Source organism: Rhinolophus sinicus, chromosome 14 (assembly GCF_057876585.1).
Source record: "Rhinolophus sinicus isolate RSI-liver-muscle chromosome 14, RSI-T2T, whole genome shotgun sequence".
Classification (NCBI taxonomy): Eukaryota; Metazoa; Chordata; class Mammalia; order Chiroptera; family Rhinolophidae; genus Rhinolophus; species Rhinolophus sinicus.
Window position 1 is genome coordinate 116784916 of NC_142514.1, and position 16040 is coordinate 116800955.

Below are 16040 nucleotides of genomic sequence, written 5' to 3' on the forward strand. Positions count from 1 at the left end.
GATTAATACACACGTTTTCCTCACTGGAGAGTAAAGACTGCAGCTTAGCACAGTGCTTAATACATGCTGGTTTCTGTGATTGTAACTTAACCATTTATACTCTGTGCAAAGGCTATATAAGTTACAAGCCTATGTTTCCTGGCTGCACTGAGCCCTGGATACTAAAGGAAGCTGTATGGAAGTTACTTCATCACTCTGTGGCTTAACTTTGAAGCACTTCTCTTTCTGGAAAAGAGGGCCTTTTCAACATTGCTAACTCAATTCTCAGAATGGACGCACGAACTAGCATGGCCATAACTTCATCACATTTATAACACAAAGAGGACACCACACTAGAGGGTTTACACAGAGCTTTTATGTATACTATCTCATCTAATCCTCTGGATGCCATACGAGGGGGATGTTAATTTACTAGTTTTAAAGATGTGGAAGTTGAGACTCAGAAGAATTGAGATGATTTGCTAAAAATTGCATAAGTAGAAAATGACAGAACTACGATTCAAACCCGGGTAGTATAATTTCAAGTTCAAAGCTCTTTACCCTTCTCCACAACTGACCCCAACAATTATCCTATTAACTTGATCAGACAGGTATGTAGACATCCATCTTGATCATCAAAGTTAAAAATTCCTAATGCAGAGGACATTTTGCCTTGGCTTATATGAGTCAAATTAGCCACGTGCTTCACTGGGTATACGTTTGAGTTTAGAGCACGTTGTTTCCCCTGTTGGCAAACTCCTACTCCTCCTTCAAGATTCAGGCACACATGCACACTTCCAGGCAGCTTTCCCAGCTACTTATGCCCATCCCAACTGGCTGGACCCAGTCTTTTTTTCTCTTTAACTAAAAAGAAAACAGACTATATTTATGTTCTCAGTTTCATCTCTTGAGGTCTCAAAAGCAAAACTGAGCTGTAAAAATACAAGTTGCGATCTCTGCTGTGGACCAGCGCATCAGGTGATCAGATGAGGTTGCTGCCTACAGCGGTGGCCTTAGGGAGACAGAACGAGCCTCCATTGCCTGTATTGTATTACCTCTGTCCAAAACTAAATTTTCTTCATCTTATATGCTCTGAAATTCATCTTATAGGGAACAATGCTTCCTTTTCTTTTTTTAATTTGTTTGCTTGTTTGTTTTTTGTTTTGTTGTTTTGTTTTGTTTTCTTAGTAAGTAATTGACTTAAAAGGAAATAGTTCACACTGAGGTATAAATAACGGTAGCTGATCCTTTCCCAGAAGCAGGATTTCCTGTAACAGTTCTGGGTTCCAGGCATGAGAAGGGGTGAGGCATAGAAACAATGTAGGCAGGTGGTGGTAATGTGTAAAGAAAGGATTCAGAAAGCAAAAGCTAGAGGTCCTGGAAACAAATGAGGCCTTTTCCGCCACTGCACTGGGGTTAGACCTATTGTCAGGGATCCAGACCCAATAATTCTTTTTAACGCAACATTTATACAAATGCCAGAGAACTGCATCCACCAATGTGTTAAATTATTATGTTGAAAAGAAAATACATTTATAAATCTTTTAAACAAGTCAGTGCAGCAAAATAACTCAACATAGGGTAGACCAACATCACGGCATTCTTATTCAGAAAAAACAAAGGTTTTTTTCACTAAAGACCTAACGTGGAGGAAGCCACATCTGACTAAATTGTGCACCCAGGGAGGGTTAACACTATCATGACCGTAGAACATCTTGAACAACTTGTCGGAGAAAGCTACCACATGCATACAGGGAACAGTTCACCACGTTTCTGCCTATTCACCATCTACTCCTTCAAGGCTCAGCTGAAATTCTGCCTCCATCATGAAGCCTTCCTTGAGTCTACTTCCCCCACATTGCTCTTTCCTCCAGACTCCCACAATATTTCATCTGAACCACTATTAACTTATCTCCAATAATCTATTACCCATCACAGCCCCTGGCATATGGTAGATGGCAGGAAACGTTTACTGAGTGAATGCACTAATCTACACCATGAACACTAATCTGCTGTCCAAATACGTTCTAACCCTAGACACATTTCTTCAGGTTGTTTATAAAGATTGTAAGAAACATCAGGAGAGAATGGCAATACTTACCATAAAATCTCAAAGACATTATTTACATATGAACACATGTTATAGATCACCTATGTTGACATATATTTATACATAAAATACCTACCGTTAAGAATATATGTAAATATATGTAAATTAATAAAAGACTCTATGGTAACATAACCCACATGTACATAGAGTCAGAATAAGTGGGATGAGGTAACATGATTTGAAAAGTAAGCCCAAGGGCACCTGACCAATACAGATTGCTATGTAGCCACATCGTCTGCAAATCCTCTCTCAGTGTCATTTTCCCTGGGGAATATATGGCATCTCATTCTCCCTTTCCCTGTCTCCTTCTCCACGAACACAAACCATTGTAACCGGTTGTTACAGGCCTAGAGCTTCTGCTCTATTATGGGCCAACCGGGACACTTGAGTGCAGACTATAAAACAGCCTGAGATACCGTGTTTCCCTGAAAATAAGACCAGGTCTTATACCATATTTCCCCAAACATAAGATCGTGTCTTACCTTAACTTTTGCTCCAAAGGCGCATCAGGGCGTATTTTCAGGGGCTGTCTTATTTTTTCACATAAAACAATCTACATTTATTCAAATACAGTCATGTCATCTTCTTCTGGAACATCGTCATAACGTACTAAATGTGTCTGTCTGGCTGATGATCTTAATTGGGGCTTATTTTCGGGGTAGGTCTTATTTTGGGGGAAACACGGGAGTAGCTGCCAGCTCAGTCTCTCTAAACATACCACCTGGAATTGAATCCTGGCTTTTCCACAAACTTAGCATGTGACTTTACAAGTCGTCTCACTTCTCTGGATTTGATTCCATCTGCAAAATGCAGCTAATAGCACCTACCTTCCAAGGTCGTGTGAGGACAGCAAGAGGTAATATTTGTACAGCATGTATATCTGGGACACAATAAATATTCAACAAATTTTATTATTATCCTCATCAGTATTGCTTTCTTTGTCTTTCCTGTGGAAAACCAGCTTGTAGGCTGGAAACTTTCTACTACATTAATGCCAAAACCACATTCTTCTGAAGCTGATCCAAGACTCCCATACAAATCCTGCTTTGTGACAACACACCCAGACACACTCTTCTCACATGCAGTAAGGGTGAGTAAGTACAGAGATTCTCGAACTGGGCTCCTTGGTCCCAAGATAGCTACTGCTAATCTAACAATATTCCCCTACGTAAATTAAGAGAGCCTCAGTGTTTTACATACCCAGCAAATGCAAACCCATAGATAACTGCTGTTCATTAACTTCAAGATTAGTCTCCTATTCCTTTTCCTTGACCCGACAATTTTGCAAAAGTAAATACCTAACAAAAAACCCCAAATGCAATGAGTAGCAAATTGTATTTTTTTTTCTGTTGAAAGACTCCTCCGTTTTTGGGATACTAAATCGTATGATATAACATTGCAAAATTGTCAGACTGTAATTAACCTGTGTTTCTTCACATTCCTCATGTGGCAATTGTTTAAGGCATGGCTTTATAAAGGGCCAACAGAGAGGAGTGAGGAACACACAATTCTGTAAACGTCTGGGCACCCACCAGGGACGGACCCTACACAGAGGGGCAGAGAGGAAGGCCACGAGAGGTAGAGTTTGGAGGAAAAGCCATGTTCAGTCTGATGATGCTTCCACCTCTGCTCATACTCAACATGGAGCTTTCCAAGGCCGTTCCAGTACCTTCTGAATCCCGAGAAGAGAAAACTATAGAAATGATTCAGGTAAATTGACAGATGGGTGGTTGACTTGCTGATTATTAAGAAATTGTGTGGGTTGTGTTCTCTTTTTAGTTAAAGCAGCCTGAAAGAAATTATGCAGATGATTTGTTTGAGCTTGAACAACTCATTTCAGTGATTTGGGGGCTTCCAATTTGGATCCTCTGAAAGCCAGGCATGAAAATAAGCTGGGTTCTTCAAACCCTGGGAAAACCCTGTTACCTCCAGCAGGGGAACCCTTTTAGCAGGAATGGTTTCTTTTTTTTTTTTTTTTTTTTTTTTTTTGGTTTCAATTACAAAACTAAATGATTTTCTCTGCTACTTACCTAAGATTTTCCCTTCTAGTCTAGCTGCACCGGTTACTATTAATATATGTCTGGTGATTTCTGGATGACTTATCTTTACAGTCCCAAATCCCAGGTGTACAAAACAGCATCAGAATGGGATATTATAAGGAACTAAAATCTGTTTATAGTATGATCAGATTTCCTTATACTAGATTATGGGAATGTTTACAAATAAACTCTTGGAAGCTCTATAAAAGCAGAACCCATAGCTTTTTTCCATTGTTTCACAGTATGAACATCAGGCCAAATTTTTAAGAAACACAAGGGAATTCTGTCACAAATTTGTCATGCACAATTTTCTTAGCAATACAGTTTCAGTAAAGCATTCTTGTTGCTTTTTCTTTTACTTTTTAGAAGTATCTCACAATGGTAGTAGTAACCTCTGAGCTAATAGCTACAGTATATTGAGTATTTACTCTGTACAAGGCACTCTGCTAAATATTTTGCAAATGTTATCTCATTTTAGCCTTACGACAACCTTGTGAAAGGGGTATTCTTATTTCCACTTTAGAAACTAAAGCAAATCTTAAGTCAGTTAAGTAATATTTCCAAGAGCTCAGTTACTTTGTAGCAGAGCTCAGATTTGAACCCAAATCAATCTGATCCCAAAGCCTGTGAGAGCACAAAAGTCCTCTCTCCCCTGTCACTTGCAAAGCGCCAGGTGTTCACAGGATGCTTAAGGTGGGAGAAAGAAGTCTTACGATTGGCTTTCTGCCCCTCAGAACATTTACTTCTTAATAAGTGTCTACCCTTTCAAAGAGTTACTGTGGTGGGTAAAATGCTTATGTCAGTGACACTGCAGTTGCCCCAGAACTTATTGGGGTTCTTCTTCTGAAATTGTTAATTCTCATTTGAAAAGCAACATGAATTGTCATCTAGGCAAGTTCCTTCCTTCTCTGTAGCTCCATTTCTTAAATGAGGATGAGTAAATCCTCTTTACAGTAGTGAAAAGAGGATTAAAAGAGAATCTGCACTGATGCAACTAATCCCTTAAGAAGTCAATAAAAGTTAGTGATATTCTTTTGTATAAAAATAAGAAGGCAGTCTCCTGATTGTATTCTAGCGTTTTGCATGAGGACTTAGACCTTATCCTTTACGAAATACCTATTTTTATGCATAAACATTAACTGGAGCACTGACAGAGGGGCTCTTCTTTCCAATAGGTACTGTTCTTTCAAAACCAACCTACAAGTTTGTGTTTTTGTACCTGTGACTATCAGGTTATTAGATTGTTACACTCATAAGTCTGCAGTACCTTGAAAGGAATGCAAATGCCCAGAGAATTGAAGGTAATTTCACAGCAAGTTTCCTCATGTTTGTCTTTGTCCAGCGTTACCTAGAAAATTTCTACCAGTTACCAAGTACCAGATACCGCTCTGAAAGGCAGAACAGCGCAAGTGTGATGGTTGAAAAACTTAAAGAAATGCAGCAATTCTTTGGGTTGAGTGTGACGGGGAAGCCAAATGAGGAAACTCTGGAGATGATGCAAAAGCCGCGTTGTGGAGTACCTGACCTTGGTGATTTTATGTTAACCCCAGGAAACCCCAAGTGGAAGCAAACCAACCTGACATACAGGTGATATTTCCAGTTTCAAAATTCATTCATTCAGTCAGTGTTTATTGAGCATTTATGATGTGCCGGGTACTGTTCTAGGACTTGAGATCCACCAAAGACAAATAAATAAACATCCCTATCCTTGCAGAGTTCAGATTCTAGTGAATGAGTACAAGAATGAAAGGATAAAGATCTCACGTGCTCTCTTCACTCCAAAGTCTGCCATTTTTTGTTTCCCTTCTCTAATAATCTAAAGAAGATTATGGCAATATTAGCTTGTCTCTCTGATAACTCACTTTAGGACCCAAAAAAGTTTAATAATTGCTGGAGAGAATTTAGCCCCACCTTTCATGCATCTTGATGATGACGACGATCATAATGATAATACCCAATCTTTGTTGAACACTACTATTTGCCAAGTAGTGAACTAAACACTTTATATGTATTTAACCACCCACAATAACTATGAGATGGGTCCTATATTATTATCCTCATTTTATAAATAAGGAAACTGAGTTTAAAGACATGTAACAACTTGTCCAGAGCCCACGTCTGTCTTCAACCCTACATCCGGCACTCCCTCCCTATACCCTCTCCAGTGGAAGCTCATCACGTATGCAACTCACTTTAAAATGGAGAAACTCAATCTGTTGATGGACTGCTGTTCTAAACAATAATGAGCCCTTCACACATCTTCTTGTTTTGAAGGATTGTTAACTATACTCCACAACTGTCAAAAGCTGATGTGGACACAGCTATTGAGAAAGCCTTTCAAGTCTGGAGTGGTGCATCACCCCTGACCTTCACCAAGATCTTTGGGAAAGAAGCAGACATCAATATTGATTTTGTCCACGGAGGTGGGCTAGAAGCAGTCATGCTCAATTTTGCTTTCTCTGGCTAACATGAGAGTTGGCAAAGACCTAATACAAATTGTTTTATTTCAGATCACGGTGACAATTCTCCATTTGATGGACCCGATGGAATCCTTGCTCATGCCTTTCAGCCAGGCCAAGGTATTGGAGGAGATGCTCATTTTGATGCTGAAGAAACATGGACCAAAACCTCCAAAAGTAAGTTAACCAACGTTAGATCAACATGCAGCTTCTTAATAAACATTTGCCCTATTAGAATTTACACACACACACACACATCCAAGTTGTTGTAACACTTCACACTCACACAAACTGACTGTTTAAAATTTTCCCTACCTCAAGATACTGTCAATTTAGGTTTAAAAAAAATCCTAAGGCTAATTACTGACCTTGTTTACTACGACAGGAATCAGTAAGCTACAGACCATGACTAAATCCTGCATGGCCCTGTTTATATAAATAAAGTTTTACTGCAACAGCAGCATACTTACTTGTTTATGTATCATCTATGGCTGTTTCCATGCTCATTAGCAGAGTCAAATAGTTGCCACAGAGACTGAAAATAATCACTAAGCCTGAAATAGTCCCTATCTGGACCTTTACAGAAAAAGTTTGCTGACCACTGACTGCCTTAGGGTATATCTTTCTTTTAATATTCTGAAATTTAATGATGTTTGAAAAAGGTCCTATTTTTGGAAATTCAGAAATAATTGAGTTCGTTTAGAAAATTGCCCTACTTAGAAAAGAGCAGCCATCTTTTTTTTTCATCTACTTATTTTGTCTTCACCTAGCTCTTTTTCAACCATATGTCCCTACATAGCAAGCCCCCTTTTTCAGAAGAAGACTCAGAATAAGAAGATTTGACCACTTGAAAGGAAGAATTGAGGCTAAGGACAAGGATATCCAGTCCATATGGTACTTCACTAGGCCATATGTCACAGAATATGTCACAGAATACTTTTTAGAAGACAGTAGGAAAGGAACCTTTCACCTTGCTCGGCCTTTTTTCTCCCACCATTTATTCAAACTACATGTTGCAAGTATTTATTCTACCCAAGTCCCTGTGCTAAGTGCTGTGCGTACCCAAAGATAAACAACACTCATAACTACTTTGCATTCCTATTGCCCTCTCCACTAGTTCAGACGGCCATTACCTCTCATCCAAACTAAATGATCCAGATTCCCACCTGGACTGTTCACCGCCGATCTCTGCTCCCTCTAATTTTTCCCAACACTGTAGCAACGTTTGTCTTTGGAAAGCCCATCTGGGATTACATTAGTCTCCTGCTTAAAACTTTCAGTGTTTACATTTTCTGGACCAAATAATGTCCAAATACCTTCACTTGACACTGAAGCTCTTGATTTTCCAACCTCATCTTTTCATGGCTTGTCTTCATATTTCACATACAGTGGCCACATCGTACATTCATTCTTTGTAGAACACACCAGGTGCTTTCCAATTTTCCTCTATTTGCTTGCATTGCTTCCTCTTCCTAAAATGACCTTTCCCACACTTCAAACACCCCAAATTTCTCTCTTCCCATGCTATGTCAAATGCCACTTCCATCTTGCCTTTCAACTGGAAATGAGGTCCTCCTCCTCAGAATCCTGACTGCTCTCCTCATTATTCTGTCCATTCAACTTTTTGTATACATCTCCCCTTTCAGACTATTTGTCATGATAAATGCCCCAGAGCCCCTCTCACAGTACCCAGGCACTCAAAGATGTGTTTTGAAATGCATTCATGAATGCAGGGGGCAAAAAAAGGATGTGTTGCTCAAGAAAGTAGATCTTGGAGCATGGGTAGAATTTTACCAGGCTACTTATCAACAGGAAGCTGAACATTGTGTTAATAGCACAAGTCTTGTCATCGTTCCTAGGATTGACCCCAGCTCTACCACTGTAAGTTGCAAGACTAATAACAAGATATTGAAAACCTGTGGGCTTTAGTTCCTTATTGTAAAAATATTTCTGACAATATTTCATAAAAATGTTGTGAAGATTGAATAATATTACACTTCTTAGTATATAGAAAGTGCAACTATGACTTAAAATGTCAGCATGTAAGAAAATGCACAGTGTGTTTGTGAGACGGCCCGTAGACTGGCTGGAATGAAGGGTTCATATCAGAAGTCAAGCCCTCAAATATCTGCTGAAACCAAGTGGAGAGATCTCAGACTTGGCAAAGGTGCTTGGGTTTTGTTTAATAAGAAGTATGAGCCTAGGAAGTTTTTGCGTTCCCAGTTGTTAAAGGCACTATGTTAAAGGCCGAGCAAGGTGGAAGTTAAAAAGATGAGGGAAGGGAACGATAAGAGGCAGGATATGTCTCCTTTTGGTAGAGAATTCCTGAAGTTTCTTGGAGAGCTCAGAATGAGAGAAGAGCTGGTGCAAAACTGTGGGTGATAAGTGAGTCTGTTCTGCATCTAAGGCTGCTGCCTGGAAGGCTTCTTATGTTTCTATATGTTTACTGAGACTCTACTAATGGAGCTGACATCTGGAAGACTGCAGAGGGGTGCGAGTGGATACACAACAGAAGAGGGCTTCTGAGTATCATGAGACCTGTGATAGCTCTGCCATCATTTCTCTAAGCCTCAGGTCCACACCCACAAAATATGCAAATCAGAATATAAGCAGCTTTGCTTGATTCTAAGATTTGATGAGAAGCTTACATTCACCTAATCTCACCCTATAATCCCTTCTTTGATTCCTTTTAATCTTCATATTTTCAGGTACCTGAAGGGAAAAAAGAAAAAGGCAGGCATGGGAAGGGCTATTTCTCCAGGCAGTTTTGGCCCAGAAGCTACATTCCTTGAGATCATATTTCCACCACACTTGGATATACTTGGAGCCATTCACCATACATGCTTGCATTTCAGATTACAACTTGTTTCTTGTTGCTGCCCATGAATTTGGCCATTCATTGGGACTTTCTCACTCCACTGACCCTGGTGCTCTGATGTATCCCAACTACGCTTTCAGTGAACCCAGCACCTACGCACTCCATCAAGATGACATCAACGGCATTCAGGCGCTCTATGGTAAGGTCACTGTGAGACCTCAGCATGTCAAGGGTGTACACTGCAGTCCTGTCAGTGTGGTGGATGTTGGAGGCTACCTGGGAGTCCGTTAGGAGGAGAATGTTCAAGTAAAATGTACTGGATCCATGCCATAGAGTAATGTGCAGCAGTGAGAAGCACTGAGTTAGATGTCCATATGGCAACAACATATATGGGGCTTTAAAACATTGTGCTTCATGGAAAAGAAATAGAATAATACACATTACATAGTGTATGAATTAAATTACACAATATATGAACCTACATAAATTAGAAATGCACATAGATAAAGAAAGGAATTTTCAAGAAACATGCTAACCAAAAGATATATGTATATTGAACACATTAAGATTGTTGTCTCTGGGGGGAAGGAGGGGACTGGAAATGGAGCATGGAGAGATAGAAACATTTTGTGAAGACCTGACTGAAACCTTCCAGGGAGGAATATAGAGGCCTCTGGCCCTGTTATAAGAAGTACAGTAGTACCTCGGTTTTCGAACGTCTCCAGTGACAAACATTTTGGTTTATGAACGCCATAAACCCGGAAGTAAATGCTTCAGTTTTCGAACACAACTCAAAAGTCGAACATGTCACATGGCTTCCGCTGAGTGCAAGATCCTGAGGCCTAGCTGTTGGCTGTTTTCGAACATTTCAGAACTCGTGGATTACTTTCGAAAACCAAGGTACCACTGTACTGTCTGGGAAAGACCGTTGCATGTCCTTTCCCTCTTGCCCTCCTGCCCTCTAGTGCCTATAAGAACGAGAAACCAGAGAAGAGATTTGCAGCTCTCTAAAAAGTGTTGAAGGGAGTGGAATGGAATAGATCTGGGAAAAGCATTCTGTCCTCTCTGGTGGGACAGCATTATAAAACCAAGCAAGCCAGGATACCGCAACTAGGGAATTTTTTCATCACAGTAGAATTTTTAAGAATGAAAAGACCTACTCTAACTGTCTCTATTCCCTAACTCCTTTCCCCCTAAAAACATCTCTTTCTTTTGCTCATCAATATTTTAAATCCTCTTAACTATGTGTATAGCCCTTCTACAATGAGAAAACAGTTACAAGCAAATACTTATAGAAAAATTATTCCTAAAATTTTATTTAGATTTATGGTGTGGGGGTAAAAGATTGATATCAGCTCCTTTCCTGAAGCTGGATTTTGGTGGGGAAGTAGGAATTGGATACTAAGTGACCAAAAATGCAGAAAGAGGAAGCAAGAGAGGCGAGAAAGATGGGATTAGAATTTTAAGTGGAGGGGCATTCAATTCAAATTTCTTTACTTCACAATTTGACCTGGAACTGTCTCTAAAAATCATCATTACTCTTATTAGAAAAAAAAAAATTAAGAGGGCCAAATGTACAGTTACTTTGATGCCTGTGTGATGGTCTGGTAACATTTCTCTGTATGTGAAGACACTTCACCATCCTGAGAAGTGCTGAAATACAATAAAGAATCACAGTGGACTTATCCTTATAAAAAGCCTTTTTTTTTTTTTCAGGACCTTCAAATAACCCTATCCAACCAACTGGACCAACCACACCCAGAGCCTGTGACCCCAGACTGACATTTGATGCTATCACCACACTCCGTGGAGAAATGCTTTTCTTTAAAGACAAGTATAAGATTGAACTATTCCTTCCTTTCATTTCTTGCTGGCATAACTTAAAACAAGATTCTAATTAAGTATATATTACACATTACTCAGTTTTTTCTTTGAATTCTACACATATCATCTCATTGGAATTTATAGTGTTTTGTAACTCTGTAACTCAAAACATCCAGAAAAAGAAAACTGAAACATTCATGAACATTCAGACGTTTATGGTGATATAAACAGACATAGGCTCTAGCTGCTTGGGAACTGCATAGCTAGATTTGTCCAACACCAAAACATCGTTTAATTCCACTCAAACTCTGTCAAGTAAATGAAAATTATCACCTAATAAGCTGCAGGGCAAGTCATCTAAGTGATTGAATTTTTCAATTTTCCATCAGCTATTTTGTGATTATGTAATCACAGGCTGAGTGTCCTTGTATAATTTTTGCTGGAATATTCTAAATATTCTCATCATTTTGTAGGAATGATAATCAAGGAGACTAAAATAATATTTGTGGGGGGAGGGCGTGACAGTAAAAAATGTAATCAAATGAGGTCACTCCTACAACCCCTCTGAAAACAGATGGACAATACCACCATAAAGCACTGGCGAAATGTTGGTCACTGTGCTAGAAATTTTGTATTCACTATATTGTCATATCTTCCCAGCAATCTTACAAGAGCCAGTACAAGCCCAAGACTCTCAGAAGCTGCCTACTTAGTCGATAGTGTGTGATTTTCTCCTTGGTGTTCTATTAGATACTTCTGGAGAAGGCATCCTCAGATACCAACAGTTGAACTCAATTTTATTTCTCTATTCTGGCCATCCCTGCCAACTGGTATACAGGCTGCTTATGAGGATTTTGACAGGGACCTAGTTTTCCTATTTAAAGGTAAGTGCCTAGGGTTTTCATCTCATTTTCATTCTGCCTGAAGGGAGGGGAAGGATTTCTTTGTGATCCCTACCAGGTTTAGAGGAGGTGAGCCAATGAGAGAGTGTTACGCTGGACTGGCTTTTGTCTAGAGCTCCGGTAGAGTCCCATCTCTGTCACTAACTACTGTGTGAACTTGAGCAGGTTGTAGCCTCCTCAGGCCTCAGTTTTCTCATCTACAAAATGAGAAAAGCTTAATAGATCACCTTTAGTGTTACTGCACCCTCATCCTAGATATAATTTCCTAAGATTCCCCTAGGCTATAATTTAATCTCTGTCTAGAAGTCCCATGAGACAAGACATCCAATTGTGAGGCCCTAAATGTGAGACTAAGCAGTCGGAATTTTTTTTATAGGAGCTGGAGAAACACTCGTCTATCACAGCCTAATGAACTTCACTTTTCCACCTTGATATTTTAAAGACTATTTGCCCCATTTTCATTTCTACGTTAAATTTATGCAAAGACTAAGAAATGATTCACATTGTTTTGTAGGAATGGAAGAACGTTATCTAACATATAACTGGAATCATTTGCAGGCAACCAGTACTGGGCTCTGAGAGGCTATGACATTCAGCAAGGTTACCCCAAGCATATATCAAACTACGGCTTTCCAAGCAGTGTCCAAGCCATTGATGCAGCGGTTTCCTACAGGACAAAAACATACTTCTTTGTAAACAACCAATTCTGGAGGTAAGGTAGACTATTTTTCCAACTAGAGATTGAAATCTCTTTACCCTGTCTACAAACCACTAACAATCAGGCACCAGAGGTTTTAAAAATCTAGGCGGTCTTTGATAGGCATTCTTTTTCATAAGAAGATTGATGTTGCTATGGCTTTTGAAAATTTCATTTTTATAAAATTAAAATACCTGCACAAAAGTATTGAAGATTCTATATCACGAAACATAGCAAGCCTTATTAAAGCGCTAGGATGGGATGCAAAGAAAAAGTTAAGCTAATTCTCATTTGTGAGTTAAATTATAACATACTCAAGCAGATATTATCCAGAAAGCCTACAAAATTTGGTGCCCACGTTAGACTTACTATTACATTTGTCCAGAGAGAGAGACAGACAGAGAGAGGCAAACTAACTGTGTACCAATTAATTAAAAGCCTTAGAAAATACAGCTCTTCTTTTTAAAAATAACACTGCACCAGCAATCAAAAGCATCTCTTTAGTATCATTTTAGTATTAATGATACCCATATATTTTATAAATAGGTATGTACACTTAGGTAGAGAGGTTAACCAATCTTAGTCCCAGTAAATAGGACATTGTGAAGAACGAATGAGAAAATAAGTGGGAAGGCACTTTGTAAATTATATGCAGTTTGAGAAAACCATTATCATTATATACTGTTCTGGTCTTAAAACATGGGACTTTTTTTTTCTCATCAGATATGATAACCAAAGACAATCCATGGATCCAGGTTATCCAAAATGCATAGCAAGTAACTTTCAAGGAATAGAAAATAGAGTTGATGCAGTTTTCCAGCGGAATGGTAAGTAGAAAAGAAAACTAGTAATAAATTTGTTTAAAGATTTAAAATAGCGCATTTGCATTTGAATGTTATCTTGGGATAGGAATGGGGTCTTTTTAATTGAAAACATCTGAGATGTTACTTCTACAGGTTAATTCAATATATTCTCTCTTTTTTTTAAACAGATTTCTTCTATTTCTTCAGTGGACCAACATATTATGCATTTGATCTTAATAATCCCAGAGTCACTAGGGTTGACAGAAGCATTAGATGGCTTAATTGTAGATAAAGTTGAAGCAAAATCAAACGTGTTTGTATCCATTTTCTGAATATGAAAGGGAAGTCTAATTTGCATATTCATTACATAATGTTTTCTCAACGTTAAGTAATGTTGTTTGCTATCCCTATATTCATTGGACCTGCCCTCAGTGAAAATACATTTAGAGTATTCCACTGTTTGCAGAGTCTGATTTAGTTCTTTTATATTCCATTTCAGGTTAGTGAATCCATCACAAAGAGAAGGAAATTAAGTCCTCTTTGTCACCTCAATATTCACTATTTTCATTACTGGTTTATTTGACTTCTAAAATGCTTATATATTCCTATGTCTCTTTAAACATGTCTTAACTATATTGCTATGTGCAATTTAGCACTGGATTTTAGTTAGAAATAAGGATTATGAACAATATAGACAGTACCCCTTGCCTCTACCGAAAAGGTGGTGCTATTTTCCACTCTTGGAAAGAAATATTGCTGATTCATGTTGTGCGTTGAATTGTGTCCTCCCCACCCCCACCCCACCCCCAAAAAGAATGCTGAAGTCCTAACCCCAGCTATCTATGAATGTACTTTATTTGGAACTAGAGTCTTTGCAGATGTAGTTAGTTAAGGTGAGTTTATATTGGATTGTGATGGGTCTAAGAACTGGTGTCCTTCTGAAAAGAGGAGAGACATAAATGCACAGTGAAGAAGGTTATGTGAAAACAGAGGCAGAAATGCCAAGAATTGCCGGAAACGACCAGAAGCTAGGAGGAGGCAAGGAAGGATCCTCCCTAGAGCCTTCAGAGAGAAGAACATGACCCTCCCAATACCTTGATCTTGGACCTCTAGCCTCCAGAACTATGATAGAATAAATTTCTGTTGTTTTAAGCTACCAAGCTGTGGTACTTTGTTACGGCAACCCTAGGAACGCAATACAGTACATTTGCACATAAAAAAATAAATCAACACAGAATTACACAGTTGAACCCCCAAGTAAGGATTATTGGCAACTTCCTAGGGGGAGCAACAAAAAAAATAAGTACCTCTTTCTCTCTTGCTTCCTCCCCACCCTATCCTGCTAGAGTCAAGTAAACGGGCTCCTTGGAACTTTTTTTCCTGGTATACTCAGGAGGACAACCTCTACTGATAACTTGAGTTTACTACACAAACAACAATGCTGGGCACAAAATTTAATAAAACTCATTAAATTCAATTAAATTGAGCTTAGATGCATAAATTTGCTAATGGCTCTTCTCTGTTAAGAGCTTTAAGATTTGTGAGACTGTAATGGATAGTCTAGATATCAAAATCCTCACAATGTCCTATTTGCAGTTGTTAGAATGTAATGTATCTTATTACACAATAAATATGTGAATTGTAAAATATATTTATGACTAGCACATCCTATTCTCTTTTTCTGTTAAAGTTTTTAAATTCCAATAGATAATTATTATTTAGTATAATTTAGCACCTTATTCTGGTTCAAAATTATCTATTAAATGAGTTCAAAATAAATATTTTATTTTAAATAACTGACTTGTGATCTATTATTTCTTAGATACTACCACATAATTCATTTAAAGTATTAAAAAATAGTAAATTTTGATATGTTTCGATATATTTCCCTGTCAGAATTATAATATTGGTGTTAAGATTTTAGATATTGCTTTGTTGCTGAAAAGCAGTGGGGACTGAGAGACTCAAGGAGCACACAGAGATTAGGGAGAACACAGCTTTATTACGCCGGCGGGCTCAGTGGGATTATTCCCAAAGACTGAGCACTTACTGGGGTCGGGTGCTTTGTTTTATAGGGTTAGGCCTCCGGGTTTGGGGCGAAATCTGGCTGGGGTGCCGGGGAGGTCCGTCCCTAGCAGCTGTGATCACTCAACATTCTTTTGACGGGAAGGCCTCTAACTGTGGTGCCCACCGAAGACTGCTCCAATTAGTATCAGAGGAGGGGGATGGAGCTCCTAACAGTGCCCGCAGGAAAGAAACCGTCCCTATAGCTTCACAGATTGTGAAATATTTTATAAATACTCAAAAATAATTCCCTCAAATATATCAGCACAGTACTCTTAATTTATTTTACAAGATGAAAAAACAGAAACTAGTATATACTATAATTTTAATCATTTGTTCACTTAT

At 38.7% G+C, this 16040-nt stretch overlaps 1 protein-coding gene across 1 annotated transcript; it reads left to right on the plus strand.

Annotated features, from left to right (window-relative positions):
- The first annotated feature begins 3602 nt into the window (after positions 1–3602).
- Positions 3603–14787, plus strand: MMP8 (matrix metallopeptidase 8). Its single transcript, XM_019712676.2, has 10 exons — positions 3603–3799; positions 5471–5715; positions 6403–6551; positions 6639–6764; positions 9443–9604; positions 11122–11239; positions 11980–12113; positions 12690–12843; positions 13552–13655; positions 13820–14787. Exons 1-10 carry the CDS (start codon positions 3689–3691, stop codon positions 13921–13923), a joined length of 1407 nt encoding a protein of 468 aa, XP_019568235.2. The 5' UTR covers positions 3603–3688; the 3' UTR covers positions 13924–14787.
- Positions 14788–16040: the final 1253 nt, after the last annotated feature.

Coding starts and splice junctions, on each gene's coding strand:
- MMP8 (XM_019712676.2), top strand. CDS start 3,689: ATGTTCAGTCTGATGATGCTTCCACCTCTGCTCATACTCAACATGGAG. Junction 5,716..6,402: donor CAAACCAACCTGACATACAG/GTGATATTTCCA, acceptor CTTGTTTTGAAG/GATTGTTAACTATACTCCAC. Junction 6,552..6,638: donor TATTGATTTTGTCCACGGAG/GTGGGCTAGAAG, acceptor GTTTTATTTCAG/ATCACGGTGACAATTCTCCA.